Genomic DNA, 16,941 nt, shown 5'->3' with positions numbered 1-16,941 from the left:
ATTTACTTGTTTCGATCAGGCAGTTATAATAATAGTTTCTTCCAGTGGTAGTACGTGCACTGCCGGTCCAAACATATCCATGGAGTTGTATGAGTGAAAACAAGGGCACAAGGTTCTATGTGTGTTTACTATTTTTTGTTGGTAGTTTTTTTACTACATATTTTTATTTTTTGGGAGTATTTTTCTATTTTTAAGCAGTAAAAGAGGCTGACATGTCCCTTATCTGTACGGCTTACGATATCCAAATATACTCTTAAAGTCTTTCAGTCACTTCGTTATTCAGTGCTACTTGTTTCAACTTTCAAATCCTCTTGTAATAGCTTGTTCAGTATTCAAATATACTTGCTTTGGCCTTTCATAGAGCGCCCCAGTGCGAGTGTTCCCTTCTTTTCATTCATTGGTGGTATGTGGCAAGCAGCTCCTTCGGGTTTCTCGGCTTCACATCCCATCTACCTGTCGTTGGAGCCGGAGCAAGCGGCGCTCGCTGTCCTTCGATTCTATAGCACGTTGCTCTGCTCTTCTCCAGCGGGAGCTACTGAGAGCACCACTTGCTCTCTGAGACTTGTGGCGATCAAGAGGCTTTGGTGCCCCAGAGCTCCTGCTGTGAGCACCAGGCAGATAGAACAGCAAGGTCTTGGACTCTCTCATGGCCAGCGTCAGCCCCACTGTCTCTCTCGCACTCCTGCTAGACACGACTTCTCTCAAGCTGGTTCCTCTGCAGCTCGCTCCACTTCTCCAGGCCGTCTCTCCCGTTGTACTGGGCGGTTACCATTTTTATACACCTGTGACTTGTTAAGTGACTGCATGTACGAGTCCTCAACATTAATTGCCTAACTTTGGTGAAACCTATTAGCTGGACATGTATGGCTATTACTACTGAACTCCTCCAAGGCCCTCTTGCTCATCTCAGTACCAAAGTGGTGTTTAGGGGAGTTTGCATTAATGGAAGTGTGCATAACTCCTAGTTGTTTCCTCCTCATCCCAGTATTAAGGTGAACTATCTGTGGGACATTTAAGTTGGAAGAAAGGGACAAAGGCTAATAGTAGCCTATAAAGGCATGGGGAATAGAGGGTTTACTTTGACAACGGAAAGGGCGATGCCATGTCTCACCCAAAGACTTCCTCGCCACACTCCCCAAGTTACCTCCACCCAGGTGATCCTCCCTCGCATATCCACCCCCATGGTCAGGATCCAAAAGCGATGGCCTTTCCCTGGCCACCTGAGAGGAGGATGAAAGGGGGAGAAGTGAAGACGCCCTCAGGTTCCTCACATTATGTTACTAGTTCTTTCATATTGTATATAAAACTGCTAAAGACTTAAACTATTGCATTGTTGTAGTATTTAACTTCTCTCACCTTTTGTCTTTGCAGTTTTAACCCAAGCAAAGCGATATGCTTTCTTTATGCCAACATTACCTTGCCTTGTTTCCTTCTGCCAAGCATTCCCTCCACTGTATGAAGATATCATGTCCCTGCTGATACAGATTGGCCAAGTCTGTGCCTCCGATGTTGCCACCCAGACGAGAGATATCGATCCAATTATTACACGTGAGTATGCAAACCTGGAAAGATCTTCAGCTCTTAGTCTGACAGCCCTACAAAAGAAATTACTCCAAAAGTGACTTCTGTACTCCTAGCCATAGTTTCTTTCCCCCATACTTATGATATGTCCCATTGAACGAGGCCGGAGCTGGTTGTGCAAAGCAGCAGTGATATATTTTTATAGAACTTCCCTTGCAAAAATGTGCATGCTCTGCTCAAAGTCACTCTCGTTCATGCACTTCACTCATCCATTAGTCCCTTTATCTGATCCGGCTTGTTAGGTTTTTAAGAGTGGATGGTGGGAGGGCATATGGCGGAAAGAGTACTATGCAGAGAAGAGTAGAACCTATGGCGAGTCATGTTTTTTCAGTGGATTGCTTTTCCCCCTGCAGATTCCTCATCTGATTCCTCATCTGATAGATATCATCATCCAGCTTTTCTGCTTTGGAAAACTTTGACTGGGGGTGTTGTGGATCTAGACTCAGCCGTCGATCTGTCTTGCTTGGCGCTCGATCGTCGGCTCCGGATGTGACGTCGGGTGTCGTGCATAAACTTTGTCATGTCACTACGCCCCATACCTCAGTTCCTTTTTCCCACACGTTCGACACGCTGCTGTGAGGAACACGACCCGAGTCTTCGACTCTGTTTTTTGTCAGAAATTTCTAACACATTTTTCAAAAAACCTCGACTGCGATGTCTGCTCCCTGGATTTCGGGTTTTAAAATGTGCACCGACTGCCATTCACGACAGAGGGATTTGCGTAGTGCGCCAAAATGCGCTCAAAGTCCCTGCGTGAGCGGGCCCCCTACCTTGTTTTCAGCCGATCGTCTCCAAAATCCACAGCGCGGTCGATCATCCGGTCCTCCGAGCAGGGACTGAAGGGCCCACCTCTGAAAAACGAAGGAAACACATCGACAAAAGGCCAAGAAGCAGTCACACTCGAGGAGCCCCTCTTCCTCGTCTTCACACTAAAAGAAGCACCACCGTCGTCAACACAAATCCAGCACGTCATCGTCGGAGAAAGACAAGCACACGGCTGGGCCGACCACTCGAGAGGATTGGGAAGATTTCAAGAGCCAAATTCTGCCTATGATTGAAGCGAAAGGCTGCTGCAGGTGCGGTTGCGCCCCCAGGACAGCAATCCTCTGTGACAGAAGTGGTGCAAGTTCCTGAGGAAGGACACATTCAGGATGGTGTTGTTGAGAGAAATTCTCCATGCTCTCAAACTTCAAGACTGGCTGGTGTCAATAGATGCTTATTTCCACGTGCCAGTACATCCAAAAGCACAGGAAGTGCCCGAGGTTCCTCATAGGGGACAAGCACTATCAGTTCAAGATGCTTCCCTATCGGTTGACCTCAGCAACGAGGGTCTTCACCAAGCTCATGGCGGTACTCGCAGCTCACCTCAGAAGATCCGGGGTCCATGTATTCCCGTACTTGGACATCTGGCTGATCCGAGAGAAGTCAGCAGGACAGGTCTTGTTTCATCTAGAGGACAGCTTCCTACTACTGCACAAGCTGTGCTTCTCCCTGAATTTGAAGAAGTCACAAGTTACACCAGTCCAAAGGTTCCAGTTCACCGGACCAGTTCTAGACACTCTGGTATGGAAAGCTTTCCCTCCTGAGGAGAGAGCCAACAGCATAAAACAGATGGTGGAATTGTTTCGGAACCATGGCACATTACCAGCCGCTTTCTTCCTCAATCTCTTAGGTCTCATTGCCTCCTGTATTTTTCTAGAGCCACAGGCCAGGTTGCGCATGATATCCCCTCAGTGGCTCCTCAGAAGTCAGTGCTCTCAGTACCTCGGAGCCCTCATGGATCCCCTAATGGTGTCCAGGTCAGTGGTCGTCGCCCTCACCTGGTGGACCATCAGCAGCAATCTCATGGCAGGGGAGCCCTTCTGGCCTCCGTGACCTCAGGCCCAAGTGGTCACTGATGTGTCTCTGAAGGGTTGGGGCGCTCCCTGCGAGGCTTGCAAGTGAGCAGGCTTTGTTCAGCGATGGAAGCCAGGTGGCACATCAACAGGCTGGAGTTGCGAGCCATCAGGTTAGCCCCAAAGGCTTTCGCCCCGTCTCTCAAGGGGAACCATGTCTGATTCTGACGGCCAAAACGGTGGGCATACACTACCTAGACAAGCAGGGTGGTGTGCACTCTCTCCCCCTCTGCACAGAGGCGATGCAGCTGTAGTCCTGGTTGCTGGAGAACCATATCTCGGTAGTTCATCTGGCGGGGACAGAGCGGCTTGATGGATGCTCTGAGCAGGCAGAGCACGGTCTCACACGAGGTGTGCCAGGAGGTCCTAGAGGAGGTTCTCTCTTGCTGGGGTATCCCATCAGTGGATCTGTTTGCCATGGGCTCCCAACAGAAAGTGCAGACAGTTTTGCTTGAGGGAATTGCCAGACAAGGGTGCACTGGGGGATGTGTTTCTGGTGGATTGGACCTTCATTCTCCACTACGCCTTCCTCCCTGGTTCCCGTCATCGTATGGGTTCTCAGGAGGTTGAAGTTTTGAGCAACCATGATCTTGATTGCCTTGGACTGGGTGAGGAGAACTTGGTACTCCGACCTCTTGGAATCTGACCATCTGTCCAACTCACGGGTTGCCTGAGCGCCCGGATCTCCTGACCCAGTCGGAAGGTCGGGTACTTCACCCGAACCCAGAGTCCCTCAACCTACATGCGTGGCTCTAGAGAGGATGAGGTATGATGACTGGGACCTCTCTGAGGAAGTACTTGAGGTGTTGCTGGCTGCACGCAGACCGTCTACCAGGTCATTGTACGCGTGTAGGTGGATAAGATTTGAGGCGTGATGCAGGGAACACGAGATTGACCCCCATCTCTTGGCCCACCACTACAGTGATGGAGTTCCTTCTGTCACTGGCCTCCGCAGGCCTTCCAATCACCACAGTCAAAGAAAATGTGGCTGCCTTGTCTGTGTTTAAAAGGTCCGTGGATCAAGGTTCCTTCTTCACGATCCCGTTTATGGCCCAATTCCTGAAGGGCCTTGTGAATAGGTTTCTGCCAACTCCTTTTGTTGTCCCTGATTGGGATTTTAATCTGGTTCTAATGTTCTTGATGGTGGTTCCGTTGGAGCCCATGCATTCCTGTTCATTATGGCTGCTATCCTTGAAGACAGTCTTTCTGGTTGTGATCAGGGGAGCCGACTTATGAATTTCCCGGGGGTGCCCAAATATAGAGAAGTAACCTCACTGGCAGTTATATGACCACATTTGCACGTAGTCGCCGAGTTGGTGCAAGGGGGTGGTGCAGAACAGTGGAAACATTGTCTAGCATGTACTGCATATACTAAAGTCAAGTAAGAAGGAGATTTAAGCCTCCCAGTTGCATTCTAGTAAGCCGTCACTGCCCCTACTCCACCCCTCTATAATCATCTAGGTGGAAGCAGCCCTCAAAAGGCAGAGCAACACGACTAGGATGGGGGAACGACATGCTCGCTAAACAGAAGGTACAGTTGCAAGGTGGAGTACCACCACCACCAACATAACATTCGAAGGGATTGTGTCCTCCGACGTATTCCTTATCTTAGATATAAATCCTTCAGCTTTGCTGGCCTCGGAAAATTTTTTCGCCAGAGGGCGCTGCGCGTCGATGATCGCCGAGTCGATGACCCTCGACGGCCTCCGTGCCGACGTCGACGTCATCCTGCCTATAAAGGCCGCGCGCAGCGTCCGTTGCTCAGTTCCGTTTTTCCGCGCTTCGTTGTGCCTCGGAACACCGTTGCTCAGTTCTCGTCAAGATAACGTATATAATAACTACTATTTACCTCGATATCGATGGCATCCTCCTCCGACCCGACGACCCCTCGGTCCGGTTTCAAAAAGTGCCGAGACTGCGGGAAGAAAATGTCGTTGACGGACCCTCACAGGGTCTGTTTGTGGTGTCTGGGAATCACGCACCAGAGTTCGGAGTGTGAGGAATGCCTTTCCATGACGGCGAAAGCCTTGAAGGAGCGTAGGGGGAAGCTCGAGAGAGGTAGGTCAACTTTAACTTCCTCGAAAGCTTCTTCGGTAGAGTCGAGACGTTCGTCTCCTCACCATAAAAAACACTCTCGATCTAGATCACGAAGTGGCTCCCACCACTCGTCGACATCGAGACACTCGAAGAAGAGACGTAGGAGATCCCCTTCGTCATCTTCGTCGAGTTCTCCTGAGAGAGTTCATTGCCCCACAAAACGCAGCTCGCAAGCTGAGTGGGAGGAATTCAGAAAAAAGATGCTAAGCGTCTTCGAGAAAGCGGCCTCGTCCCCCTCGAAGACAGCTGAGGGTGATACCCCGGGTAAAAAACCCAAAAAATCTAAACGCCGCGAGTCGCAGTACCCGGCGGAAAAATCAACCCGAAAGCGCCTCGAGCCATCGGGAGATAAAGCATCATCGACGCCATCGTCGAAAACTCCTTCGAAACAGAGGTCGGCGCCATCGACGCCGTTGTCGAAGGATTCATCGGCGCATCAGTCGATCGAGTCGACGCCGACGTCGACGCCGATATCGACGCCGGTGAAGGAAAGAACCACGGCTACTCCACAGCCAACGGTTAGACAAAAGACCTCCGACTCGACGCCGAGAACGTCGACGTCGTTCTCGAGCAGGACTCCGATCCTTTCGAGTTCTTCGAGGCCTAGTACACATTTCTCGACGCTTTTCACGGCGCCTTCGAGTACTTTCACGTCGGTGTCGACGACATCGACGTTTTCAAGGCCTGTGATGATGGCTCCTTCTGCATTGGAAATGGGGTTTATACCATTCCAAAAACCAATGTATCCCCCTTTAACCTCGATTTTTGAGGAAAGGGAGGATTCAGACCAAGATATTGATTTACAGAGGACCACATCACCAGAGCCAGAGACTTTCGCCTCTGAGGAAGGAAGATTAAAAAATCTTCAGGATGCACTTCAGGAAGCTAGTGGCTTGGACACTTCTCCTGAAGCAGAATTTATCAAACCAGACCCAGGAGAACATGCGGAGACTCCATATAGAGCTCTGATGTCTAGAATCATAGAATTTATGGGTTGGTCTGCACCTTCTCCTGCCTTTCAGCAGGATGACCTCACTGACATACTGGACAAGGGCCCACAGGAGGATCCTGTGGTTCCATTTCACTCTGCTCTACAGAGAAGGATTTTGACAAACTGGGAAACGCCAGAAATTATCCCGGCAGTAAATAAAAAACTGTCAACAAAATACAGGGTGGCTAGTTCTGACCCTGAATATTTGTCAAAACACCCTACTCCTGAGAGCTTGGTTGTACAGGCTGCAACCTCATCAGGCAGCACATCTGCATACCCCACTGCTCCGCAGGATAGGGATGACAAAAAGTATGATGCCATGGCTAAGAAGGTTTTTTCTGCCTGTAGCATGGCGTTAAAGTCTATTAACGCGACCTGTACGCTCGCTAGGTTCAGCCACACCCTTTGGGAGTGCGCTTCATCAGCGGCTGACTGCCTCCAAGAAGGAGAGGAAAGGGACGCATTTTTAAACATCATCAGGGATGGTAAAGATGCGATGTGCGAGACCCTACAAACTGGCCTAGATTCTGCTGACAGTATCAGCAGGGCCATGGCGGCAAGTACCACAATCCGCAGGCATGCGTGGTTGAGGAAGTCTGGTTTTGCCTCTGACGTGCAGACCAGGCTTTTGAATATGCCCTTTGACGGTTCTACCCTCTTTGGAAAGAAGGCGGATGACAGTTTGGAGAAACTGCAAACGTCCAAGGCAGCAGCCAAGTCATTGGGAGCTGCTATCCGTCAGAATACCTTTCGTCCTTCGGGATCATCGTGGAGAGGACGGTCCTTTCGTTACTATTCCTCATATGGAAGGGGCAGGGGACGACCGGCTCAAAGAGGCCAAGGAAGATTTACCCGTGGTGGACGGGGTAGGGGAAAGAAAGCCGCACCCGCAGGAGCAGGAGCCACTTTACCTTCGGCAACTGCATCAGCCGCTTCAAAACCACTCTGAGGTCTCCCCTCACAGAACACCAGTAGGGGGCAGGTTAACTCACCATCTGACGGAATGGCAGGCTATTACGTCAGATGCTTGGGCTCTGGAGACAGTGGCCCAAGGTTACTGCCTGCCCTTCCTACATATCCCTCAGAGTCATCCACCGGGGAACAACCCTTTGAAGCTTCCAGATCCGCTCCTCTTGCAGGAGGTTTTAGACCTGCTAGAGAAAGGTGCCATAGAACTGGTACCTGTAGCGGAAAGGAACAAGGGTTGGTACTCCCCCTACTTCATAATACCGAAGAAGGACGGAGGACTGAGACCCATCTTAGACTTACGGGAATTGAACAAATTCCTCCGAAAGGACAAGTTCAAGATGGTGACTCTCTCTCAGATCCTTCAGGCCCTCCAGCTTCAGGACTGGTTGGTATCTCTAGACCTCCAGGACGCTTATTTCCATGTGCCGATCCATCCCAGGCACAGGAGATACCTGAGGTTCGCAATTGGCAGCTCTCATTATCAATTTCGAGTTCTGCCATTTGGGCTAACCTCCGCCCCGAGGGTCTTTACCAAGCTAATGTCGGTTGTGGCTGCAAGTCTAAGGAGGGAAGGGATTCATGTCTACCCTTACCTAGACGATTGGTTGATCAGAGCTGTATCTTCGGAACAGGCTCAGAGACAACTAGATTATGTTTGCCACTTCCTTCACAAGCTGGGCTTCTCCCTCAATTTAAAGAAGTCACAGATGATACCATCACAGAGACTCCAATTCATTGGAGCAGTCCTGGACACTTCCCTGGGAAAAGCCTTGCCACCAGAGGTGAGGGCTCGAGATATTCTGCAGATGGTCATCAGATTTCAGAATGCCCAATATCTCCCAGCCTACGACTTTCTGAGGTTGCTAGGCCTCATGGCATCCTGCATATTCCTCGTGCCGGAGGCTCGCCTGAGAATGAGATCCCTCCAGTGGGCACTGAGAACTCAGTGGTCACAGTTCTCAGGAAGGATGACAGATCTCCTTCGGATCCCGGTCAAAGTAGCCCGAGACCTTCAGTGGTGGGCCTGTCGGGAGAACATCCTGAAAGGAGAAATGTTTTGGCAACCATGGCCGGAGATAACAGTAGTCACGGATGCCTCACTCACGGGGTGGGGAGCTCACGCCAACGACTTGACCATCAGCGGTCGTTGGTCTCCATCGGAGTCCAGACTACATATCAACCTGTTGGAGCTGAGAGCCATCAGACTAGCGCTGAAGGCTTTTCTGCCGTCTGTACGGGGAAGAAACGTCCTAATAATGACGGACAATACAGTGGCCATGCACTACCTCAACAAAAGAGGAGGCGTAGGCTCACTACCACTGTGCAGAGAGGCGATGCAGCTCTGGTTTTGGGCAATTCAGGAAGGAATCTCTCTATCGGCAATTCACCTAGCCGGAGAGAAGAACTTGACAGCGGACGCTCTGAGCAGGCAGAGCACAGTCTCTCACGAGTGGGAGATAGCTCAGGAAGTCCTTCAAGAGATCTTCGCCCTTTGGGGAACCCCTCAAGTGGATCTGTTCGCCACCAGTATCAACAGGAAGTGCGACAGATTTTGCTCAAGGGAATTTCCCCCGAGAGGAGCTCTAGGAGATGCGTTCGTAGTGGACTGGGAGTTCCCACTTCTGTACGCGTTCCCTCCGGTCCCTGTCATTCCTCAAATGATCAGGAGGTTGAGAAGGTTTCGGAAGACCATGATCCTAATTGCCCCGGATTGGGCCAGGAGAACGTGGTACCCGGACCTTCTAGACATGTCCATCTGCCCTCCAATTCGACTGCCATACAGAGAGGATCTTCTCTCGCAGAAGGAAGGTCAGGTTCTCCATCCAGCCATCAAGACCCTCAACCTTCACGCTTGGTGTCTGAAAGGTTGAGGTACAAGGATTGGGACCTTCCGGATGATGTTATGGAGGTGTTGCTTTCGGCCAGAAGGCCGGCAACTAAAACTCTATACCGCTGCCGTTGGAACAAATTTTGCAGCTGGTGCAGAGAAAAGAATATTGAACCCTTTTCTTGTGGTACACCTATGGTGTTGTCATTCTTACTTTACCTGGCTAATTCAGGCCTACAGGTTGGCACAATTAAGGGCTATCTCGCAGCGCTATCAATCTTTAAGCGCACTGCAGAGGAGCCTTCATACTTCAAAATTCCATTGGTAATACAATACCTAAAAGGATTAACTAATGTTTATCCCCCGAAACCTTTTCAAGTTCCCTTATGGGATTTAAACCTAATTTTAAACTTCCTAAAGGGTGCCCCTTTTGAACCACTACACTCTTGTTCATTGAAGCTTCTCACCCTCAAAACTGTTTTGCTAATAGCATTGACATCTGCTAGAAGGGTTAGCGAGTTGCAAGCCTTATCGTGTAAACCTCCACATACAATCTTTTACAAGGACAAAGTTGTTCTTCAGGTGAAGCCTAACTTCCTCCCGAAGGTAGTCTCGGAGTTTCACATCACTCAGAAGATTATATTACCTTCTTTCTACCCTCCTCCTCATCCGGGGAAGGAGGAAGAGAGACTGCACAGGCTGGACCCTAAGCGAGCCTTGAGCTTCTATATCAGCAGATTGGCTAAGATCAGACAAGCAGACCAACTCTTTGTAGGTTATGCAGGACATAAGTTGGGCCTTCCAATAACAAAACAAACCATCTCCAGATGGATTATTTTAGCCATTCTGGAGTGCTACAAATTGGCAGGAAAGGAGCCTCCTCAAAATCTAAGGGCTCATTCTACCAGGGGTATCGCAACATCCTCAGCCCTTCAAAGAGGGGTGCCAATTCGAGATATATGTGCGGCTGCCACATGGTCGTCCGCACATACATTTACCAAATTCTATAGCCTGGATTCCTCCTCTAGTCAAGAAACTAGATTCGGCAAGGCTGTGTTACACTCTGTCCATTCTGGAAGGGTAACATAACTTTTATTACTCCCGCCTCCAGTCACAATACCACTGCTATGGGAGTCTATCTAAGATAAGGAATACGTCGGAGGACACAATCCCTTCGAAGAACTAGTTACTCTTACCTTGTAACGTTCTTTCGATGGGATGTTCCTCCGACGTATTCCTTATCGACCCTCCCATCCATCCCCGCAGTATGACTTCCTGTGGGTTTGCAGCCTATGCTCCTTCAAGGTGATTAGTCTAATCCAAAAACATTACTGGGGACTACAAAACGGAACTGAGCAACGGACGCTGCGCGCGGCCTTTATAGGCAGGATGACGTCGACGTCGGCACGGAGGCCGTCGAGGGTCATCGACTCGGCGATCATCGACGCGCAGCGCCCTCTGGCGAAAAAATTTTCCGAGGCCAGCAAAGCTGAAGGATTTATATCTAAGATAAGGAATACGTCGGAGGAACATCCCATCGAAAGAACGTTACAAGGTAAGAGTAACTAGTTCTTCCCAATTCAAGGGAAAACAAGAAGTAATAAAGAAGTTTCCTAATTAAAAAATGACAACAGTGCTTTGTCACGATCTACATCATACCCTGCATACTGCAGCATAACCATCACCCCAAAGGTGGTCTACATGGCCACCTGTAGCTATGGCATGTTTTCCACTAGACTGTATTGCTCTACTAGAAGGACCCTCTGGAAGTTAGGTCACTGCACTCTGGTGCAAGAGAAACTACCACCCCCGAGAACCGGGCAGACTTACTATTGGACAGCAATATTGTATTGGGTCCACCTTCTGTGTGAATATATACATTATGCTTTTTACCCATTTATTGTGTTTTTCATTAACAATAATAAAGCCACATGACAACATGTAAATCCTTATAGAAAAATGTTAAGCCAAAAGAATATCATTGTGGCTTTACTTTTTAAGTTGTATTGTATTTTGTTATTTATATAGCGCTCTTTCCCCACTTGTGTGGCCTCAATGCGCTTTTTCCTTGGTTGAACGCCCTTGGTAACCGAAGTCGATGTGGTTAGAAATTCTAGGGAATCGGCTTAGATGCCTGTGTACTTGTTTGCCATTCTAAGACTTGGGTGGCTGGCAAGGCTCGACTAAGCAGCCAGTAGAGGTCAGACACGTGGGTGGGGGCTCTGGAGGGTTAGAGATAGATTGCTGTTGTCAAAGAGAGTCCTATGTGAAGCCAGCTATACCAGGTTCCTTTCGGGTGGTGGTCGCTGTATGCTAGTGACAGAGGTGTTTGGGTACGTCAGGTGTTTCAGTATGGACGGCTATGTGTGAAACTAGGCCGGATTGTGCTTAGCTGTAAACGTGTTCTATCGTGCATGGGTGTTTGGCCGTGCCTGTGTCCACGCTAGTGGTGTGATCGATACGTACCTTAGGTTGCGAGATTGCTTATTTGTCCAGGTTTAGGGTTGAGAGTCCTGTAACGAAGGTCCTAGGTTTCATGCTGTAGCTGGTATCAGTGTATAATAAACAGGGACGGAGTCAAAACCTAGATTAGAGGATCTTGTGCAGCGGGAGAAAGGCCTCTGTTTCATAGTACAAAAATGTACACCTTTGGCAAACCTAGTTCGAGCCTACACCTAGATTTGAGGATTCTGTATCGGTGAGAGAGGCCTGGGTGTCACCTTGCAGCATGATTCATCATATGGTAAGCCAGAGTGGAGGCTGCACTTAAAAATTGAGAGTCCTGTATGGTGGGCATGCGGCCCAGGTTTCGCAGTGCTGCAGGACTCCACATATAACGGACAGATGGAGGGGGCTACCCCTAGATACGTGTAGGTGGAAAAGGGGCCTAGGCTTGAGAGGCCGTAGGTTTTCAGCCTATTGTAGAGTAAGAATCCGTAATGTCAGTCATCGATGGGTTGTTGTACATAGCTTGGGGATAGGTTTGTGGTTGGAGAAGTAATGTTGGGGGCTTCTCAGAAAGAGTGATGTGGGTTAGCAGTGGCAGTGAATGGTTGATGGTGTGAGTGTGCTAACCCGGCCTACTTATCTCATTGTTAGTTGTCTCTCATGTGGATTGCTGGGCGGGGTGCAGTGAGTATGATGCGAGTGTGGCCACAGCGAAGGCTGCTGGCTTAGCTCGGGCGCTTGTTGCGTGGGAATGTTGTGGTGTGTGGGTTGATGGTGGATCAGGAGAGCCCTAACAAAATCTGCTGGCTTACCTGGAGTGCTAGTCGGCAGGCAGTGTTGTTGAGCGGTATGTGGTGGTGTGTCAGGTGAAGCCGCTGCGAGAGTTATGATTGAAAGCAATGGAATTTATTAGTGGTGTGTCCACGGGGTGCGATGGTTTAGGAGAGTATTGGGAAGAGTCAGGTTTTAAGGGCCTTCCTGAATTTAAGGTGGTTTTCAATGTTGCAAATGTGTAAGGGGATGGAATTCCAGATAGTTGGCACTTATACAGAGAAGGAGGAGCCGCCAAGTCTTATGGAGCTATGCAGTGGGATCACTAGGCGAAGTGCATTATGAGATCTGAGGTTCCTGAGGGGTTAGTAAGGGGCAATTTTGTCTCGCAGGAATTCGGGGCCAGTGTTGTGGATTACGCGATAGGTGATACACATGGCTTTGACAGTGGTGCGTCGGGCAATTGGGAGCCAGTTGAGGACTCTCGGGGTGGGGCTGATGTGTTCTCTGGCAGGAAGGTTATTGAGCAGGCGTGCTGCTGCATTTTGGATTCTTTGGAGTTTCCGTAGTTGGTATGCAGGGGCTCCTAAGTAGAGGTAGTTTGCATAGTCAAGGCGGGAGAGGATGATGGAGTTGATGGCCGAGAAACGGTGGGGATATGTGAGGTAGGGGAAAATCCGCCTGAGGATGCGTAAGTGAAAGAAACAGGTTTTGGATGCGCTGGTGGTGTGTTGGGTGAGGGAGAAATCTGAGTTGAATTCGCATCCCAGGTTTTTAACCACATTTGAAGGAGCCAGTGCTTGTCCTAGAGAGTCTAGCCAAGGGATTGGTTGGGGGATGGGTGATGTTTTTCCGCAGAGTAGGATTTTGGTTTTCCCAGGGTTGAGGATGAGGTGGTTGGTTGTCATCCAGTGATCAATATCAGAGAGGCAGGATGCCAGGTCGGGCTGCCGGATCCTTCGGAATTTGGGATTTTGAGGATGATCTGGGTATCATCTGCGTAGTTGTAGCAGGTAAGATTGTACGGACGGATGATTGCGGAATGGGTTGTATGTAGAAGTTGAAGATTATCAGTGACGTGGATGCTCCTTGGGGAACACCTTTGCAAACTGGACGTGATATGGATGTGAATTGGTCCAGGTGCATGATTTGCGACCGGTTGGAGATGAAGGAAGAGATCCACGAGGGGGCTGTGCTTTTGATTCCTAGTGTTTGTAGTATGTCTAGTAGAATCATATGATCGATGGTATTGAAAGCTGCGGAAAGGTCTAGAAGGATGAGAACAGCGCAGCCATCTGCGTTGGCTGTTCTTTTTAGGTCATCCCAGGTGGCCACTAGGGAGGCTTATGTTCCCCTTAGTGGTCTGAAACCTGATTGTGCTGGGTCTAGGAGGTCATTTGATTCAGAAAATTTGCCAAGCTGTTTGTAAGCTGCTCAGTCAATCAGTTTGGCGATGAAAGGTGTATTGGAGATAGGTCGGTAGTTTTGGGGAAGAAGTGGGTCGAGCGTCGTTTTTTTGAGAATGGGTTTGGTGTAGGATGCTTTTAGAGCTTTCGGGAAAGATCCTGAGTTGAATGAGTGGTTAAGGATTGCGTGAGCAACGTTACCTGCACAGGTGGCGGTTAGTATTTTCTTGAGTAATGTGGGTGGGCACAGGTCTTCCGGAGAGCCTGACTGGCGGCTGTCCGATACCAGCGACAGGAATTTTTAGTGTGTGAGTGGGAAGAAAGAGTCAAAAGAAGATTGTGATTGAGGTGGTGTTTTTGTGGGGTGCTGTGGGCGGTGGTGGGAGGATTGTAAATCCCTAATGGTAAATTAGAAGTCCTACAATGCAAGATAATGTTAACCAAAAAAATCTATTTAGGGCATGTAATAAAAGAAGTTGTGTAATAAACATAGGTATGTAGATTCTTTCTCATAAACCTCCAGTATATCCTTGCTGGCTACACAAATCCCCCACTCCCCATATAAGAATGGTGTATTTGCTCCCTAACGGCAGTAAAAAATGTCATGCCACAGTAAAAAAAAACATAGCCTTGCATGCTGCACGAATGCCCCCATCTCAATGTAAGGATACTTATGTTGCCTTTGGCCTCAACATCAGTAATAATCTGCAATGCCATAGTAAGAAAACATGCTCTTGCTGGCTAGTGGGTAAGATAGCTCAGCAGGCTGAGTGCATGCTGTTGTATTCCGAGTGTGATTTGCAGGTTCGAATCCTGGCAGGGCCAACTTAGCCTTTCATACTTCAAAGTTACCTCCCTGATCTCCATCGTCTTCTATGGCCCTTGTACTATTATGTTGCTTTTGCACTGTTACCTCTCTCTTACTCTGTACTGGACTGTTTTCTCTGCTCACCAAGTTGAACCAGTGTTGCGATACTTACGGGTTTGGGCGCTGTCAATAAATGCAATCAATAAATAAAGCTCATTAAATGAGTGCAAACTTCAGCTGGGTGATAGATTTTATGTAAATATGTTCTCTGTACAGCGTTTGGCGAAAGCGCTATATAAAAGCATATCATTACACCAATCCCCCGATATGAGAACACTTATGTTGCAATCATTTTATACTCCCCTGATGTAAGAATATTTGTTACCTTTGACCTTAACACCAGTAAAATATCCCAAGTCAAAATAAGGAAACATGCCCTCCCCATGTAAGAACACTCATGTTTCCTTTGACCTTAATGCAAGTACAACATTCCATGCCACAGTAAGAGGCAGCCAGGCCAGCCCCACTGTAGTATTCCCCACCACCCCCACTCCAATGCCACCATCACATAAAAACACTCAAGTTGGCTTCCCTTTGCCCAAAAACGGCAGTAAAAGATGCCATGCTCTTGTCAAAAAATGCTCATGCTCTAATGCCCCTCCCCAGGCCCCAGCTTGCATACACAGATGCACAGAGATATGGACACATTCAGACACATGCACCCACATAGCTGATCTGTCATTCACACAGCACCCAGAACATTTAGACTGTGCGCTCGTTAAAACGCGCCGTCACACCCATGTACACCATTCACACTGTTTTCATTCATAGGTGTGCACGTGCAAAAACATCCTAGCATACAAACATACAACCACTTACACACTCCCTCGCATGCATGCACACATACATTCATACATGCATGTATACATACAATCCCTGCATGCACACAAACATACTTTTCTTTGTTAATGTAGATAATTGGCAGCATGGGTCATGTAAAAGCTGAGCCAACAGTTTAGCCTTCAGCTGCAACACAGGGGGAGTGGGGACTACTGATATCCCCATTGCAGGCTTTTGTCCTCTGCCTTCACTTCAATAATGCCTGTTTTGTCACCTCGAAGAGCAGTATATTTGCTTAAGTAAATACACTGTTCTCCGAGGTGAGAAATGTGACAGGTACTTTGCTGTCCTAGTGCGGCTGGGCGTCACAGCAGACAATCCCAGTGCCACGGACCGGGCCGGCGGAGAGGGAGACATGTGTCTTCTCTCTGTCCTGCCCAGAGGTGGCTCAGCCCCAAACTTATTCTGCTGGTGGGTGCACGGGCCCCGTAGCACCCACGTACTTGGCGCCCCTGGTTGTGATTACTCAGCCAGGAGAGTTGGCGAACTCCAGGCCTTGTGTTGCAAGCCCCCGTTCCTTCAGTTCTTTCGGCAACATTTTTACCTTAAAGTTAGACCTGGTTTTCTTCCTAAAGTGGTATCTGAATTCCACCTTTCTCAGGCCATAGACGTACCGGTTTCCTACTCTCCACCACATCCCTCTAGGAGGAGCAGTTCGATCGCTTAGACCCCAAAAGAGCTTTGGGCTTTTATGTTGCTTGGACTTCTGAGTTCCAGAAACCTGATCAGCTGTTCGTGGCCCATTCTTTGTCATGCAAAGGTCTGCCTGTAACTAAGCAGACTCTATTGAGGTGGATCCTCCTGTGCATCACGGAGTGCTACCAATCTGCAGGCGAAGAGCTTCCTTCAGGCATCAGGGCACACTCGACGAGAGGAGTATTGGTCTCCACAGCCTTACCGAGAAGAGTCCCCATTAGGGACATTTGTCGTGCGGCCACTTGGTAATCCTCCCTAGACACTATTGTGTGGATGTTGCGTGCTTTGCTGACACACGTTTTAGTAGGGCAGTGCTGCAAAATCTGCTATTGTAACACTTTCTGTCCACCTCTGTCATCTTAACTGTTTGGGGAGTATATCAGATGAGGAATCTGCGGGAGAAAAGCAATCCATTGAAGGAGAAATTACTCGCCATAGTGATCTTTTCTATGGATTCTTTTCCCACAGATTTCTCATCTCCCCTCCCGTACATTCCCGCTCACAAAGTTCTTATGGCCTGGCGCACCTATCTAAGCGAAGAGACGCCTGGC

The 16,941-nt window shown here is 48.9% G+C and overlaps 1 protein-coding gene across 2 annotated transcripts in view; it reads left to right on the top strand.

The window, feature by feature from the left end:
• Nucleotides 1-16,941, top strand: part of INTS2 (integrator complex subunit 2) — a 1,100,863-nt gene that overhangs the window by 1,070,479 nt on the left and 13,443 nt on the right. For both annotated transcript variants that reach the window (XM_069615090.1, XM_069615089.1), the window contains exon 24: nucleotides 1,372-1,548. In XM_069615090.1, the coding sequence (XP_069471191.1) occupies nucleotides 1,372-1,548 (177 nt within the window). The remainder of the gene's footprint in view (nucleotides 1-1,371; nucleotides 1,549-16,941) is intronic.

The sequence above is a fragment of the Ambystoma mexicanum genome, chromosome 9, assembly GCF_040938575.1.
Source record: "Ambystoma mexicanum isolate Mex_15411 chromosome 9, UKY_AmexF1_1, whole genome shotgun sequence".
Classification (NCBI taxonomy): Eukaryota; Metazoa; Chordata; class Amphibia; order Caudata; family Ambystomatidae; genus Ambystoma; species Ambystoma mexicanum.
Note: the sequence above shows the minus strand (reverse complement) of the source record. Positions and strands in the feature narration are given on the sequence as shown.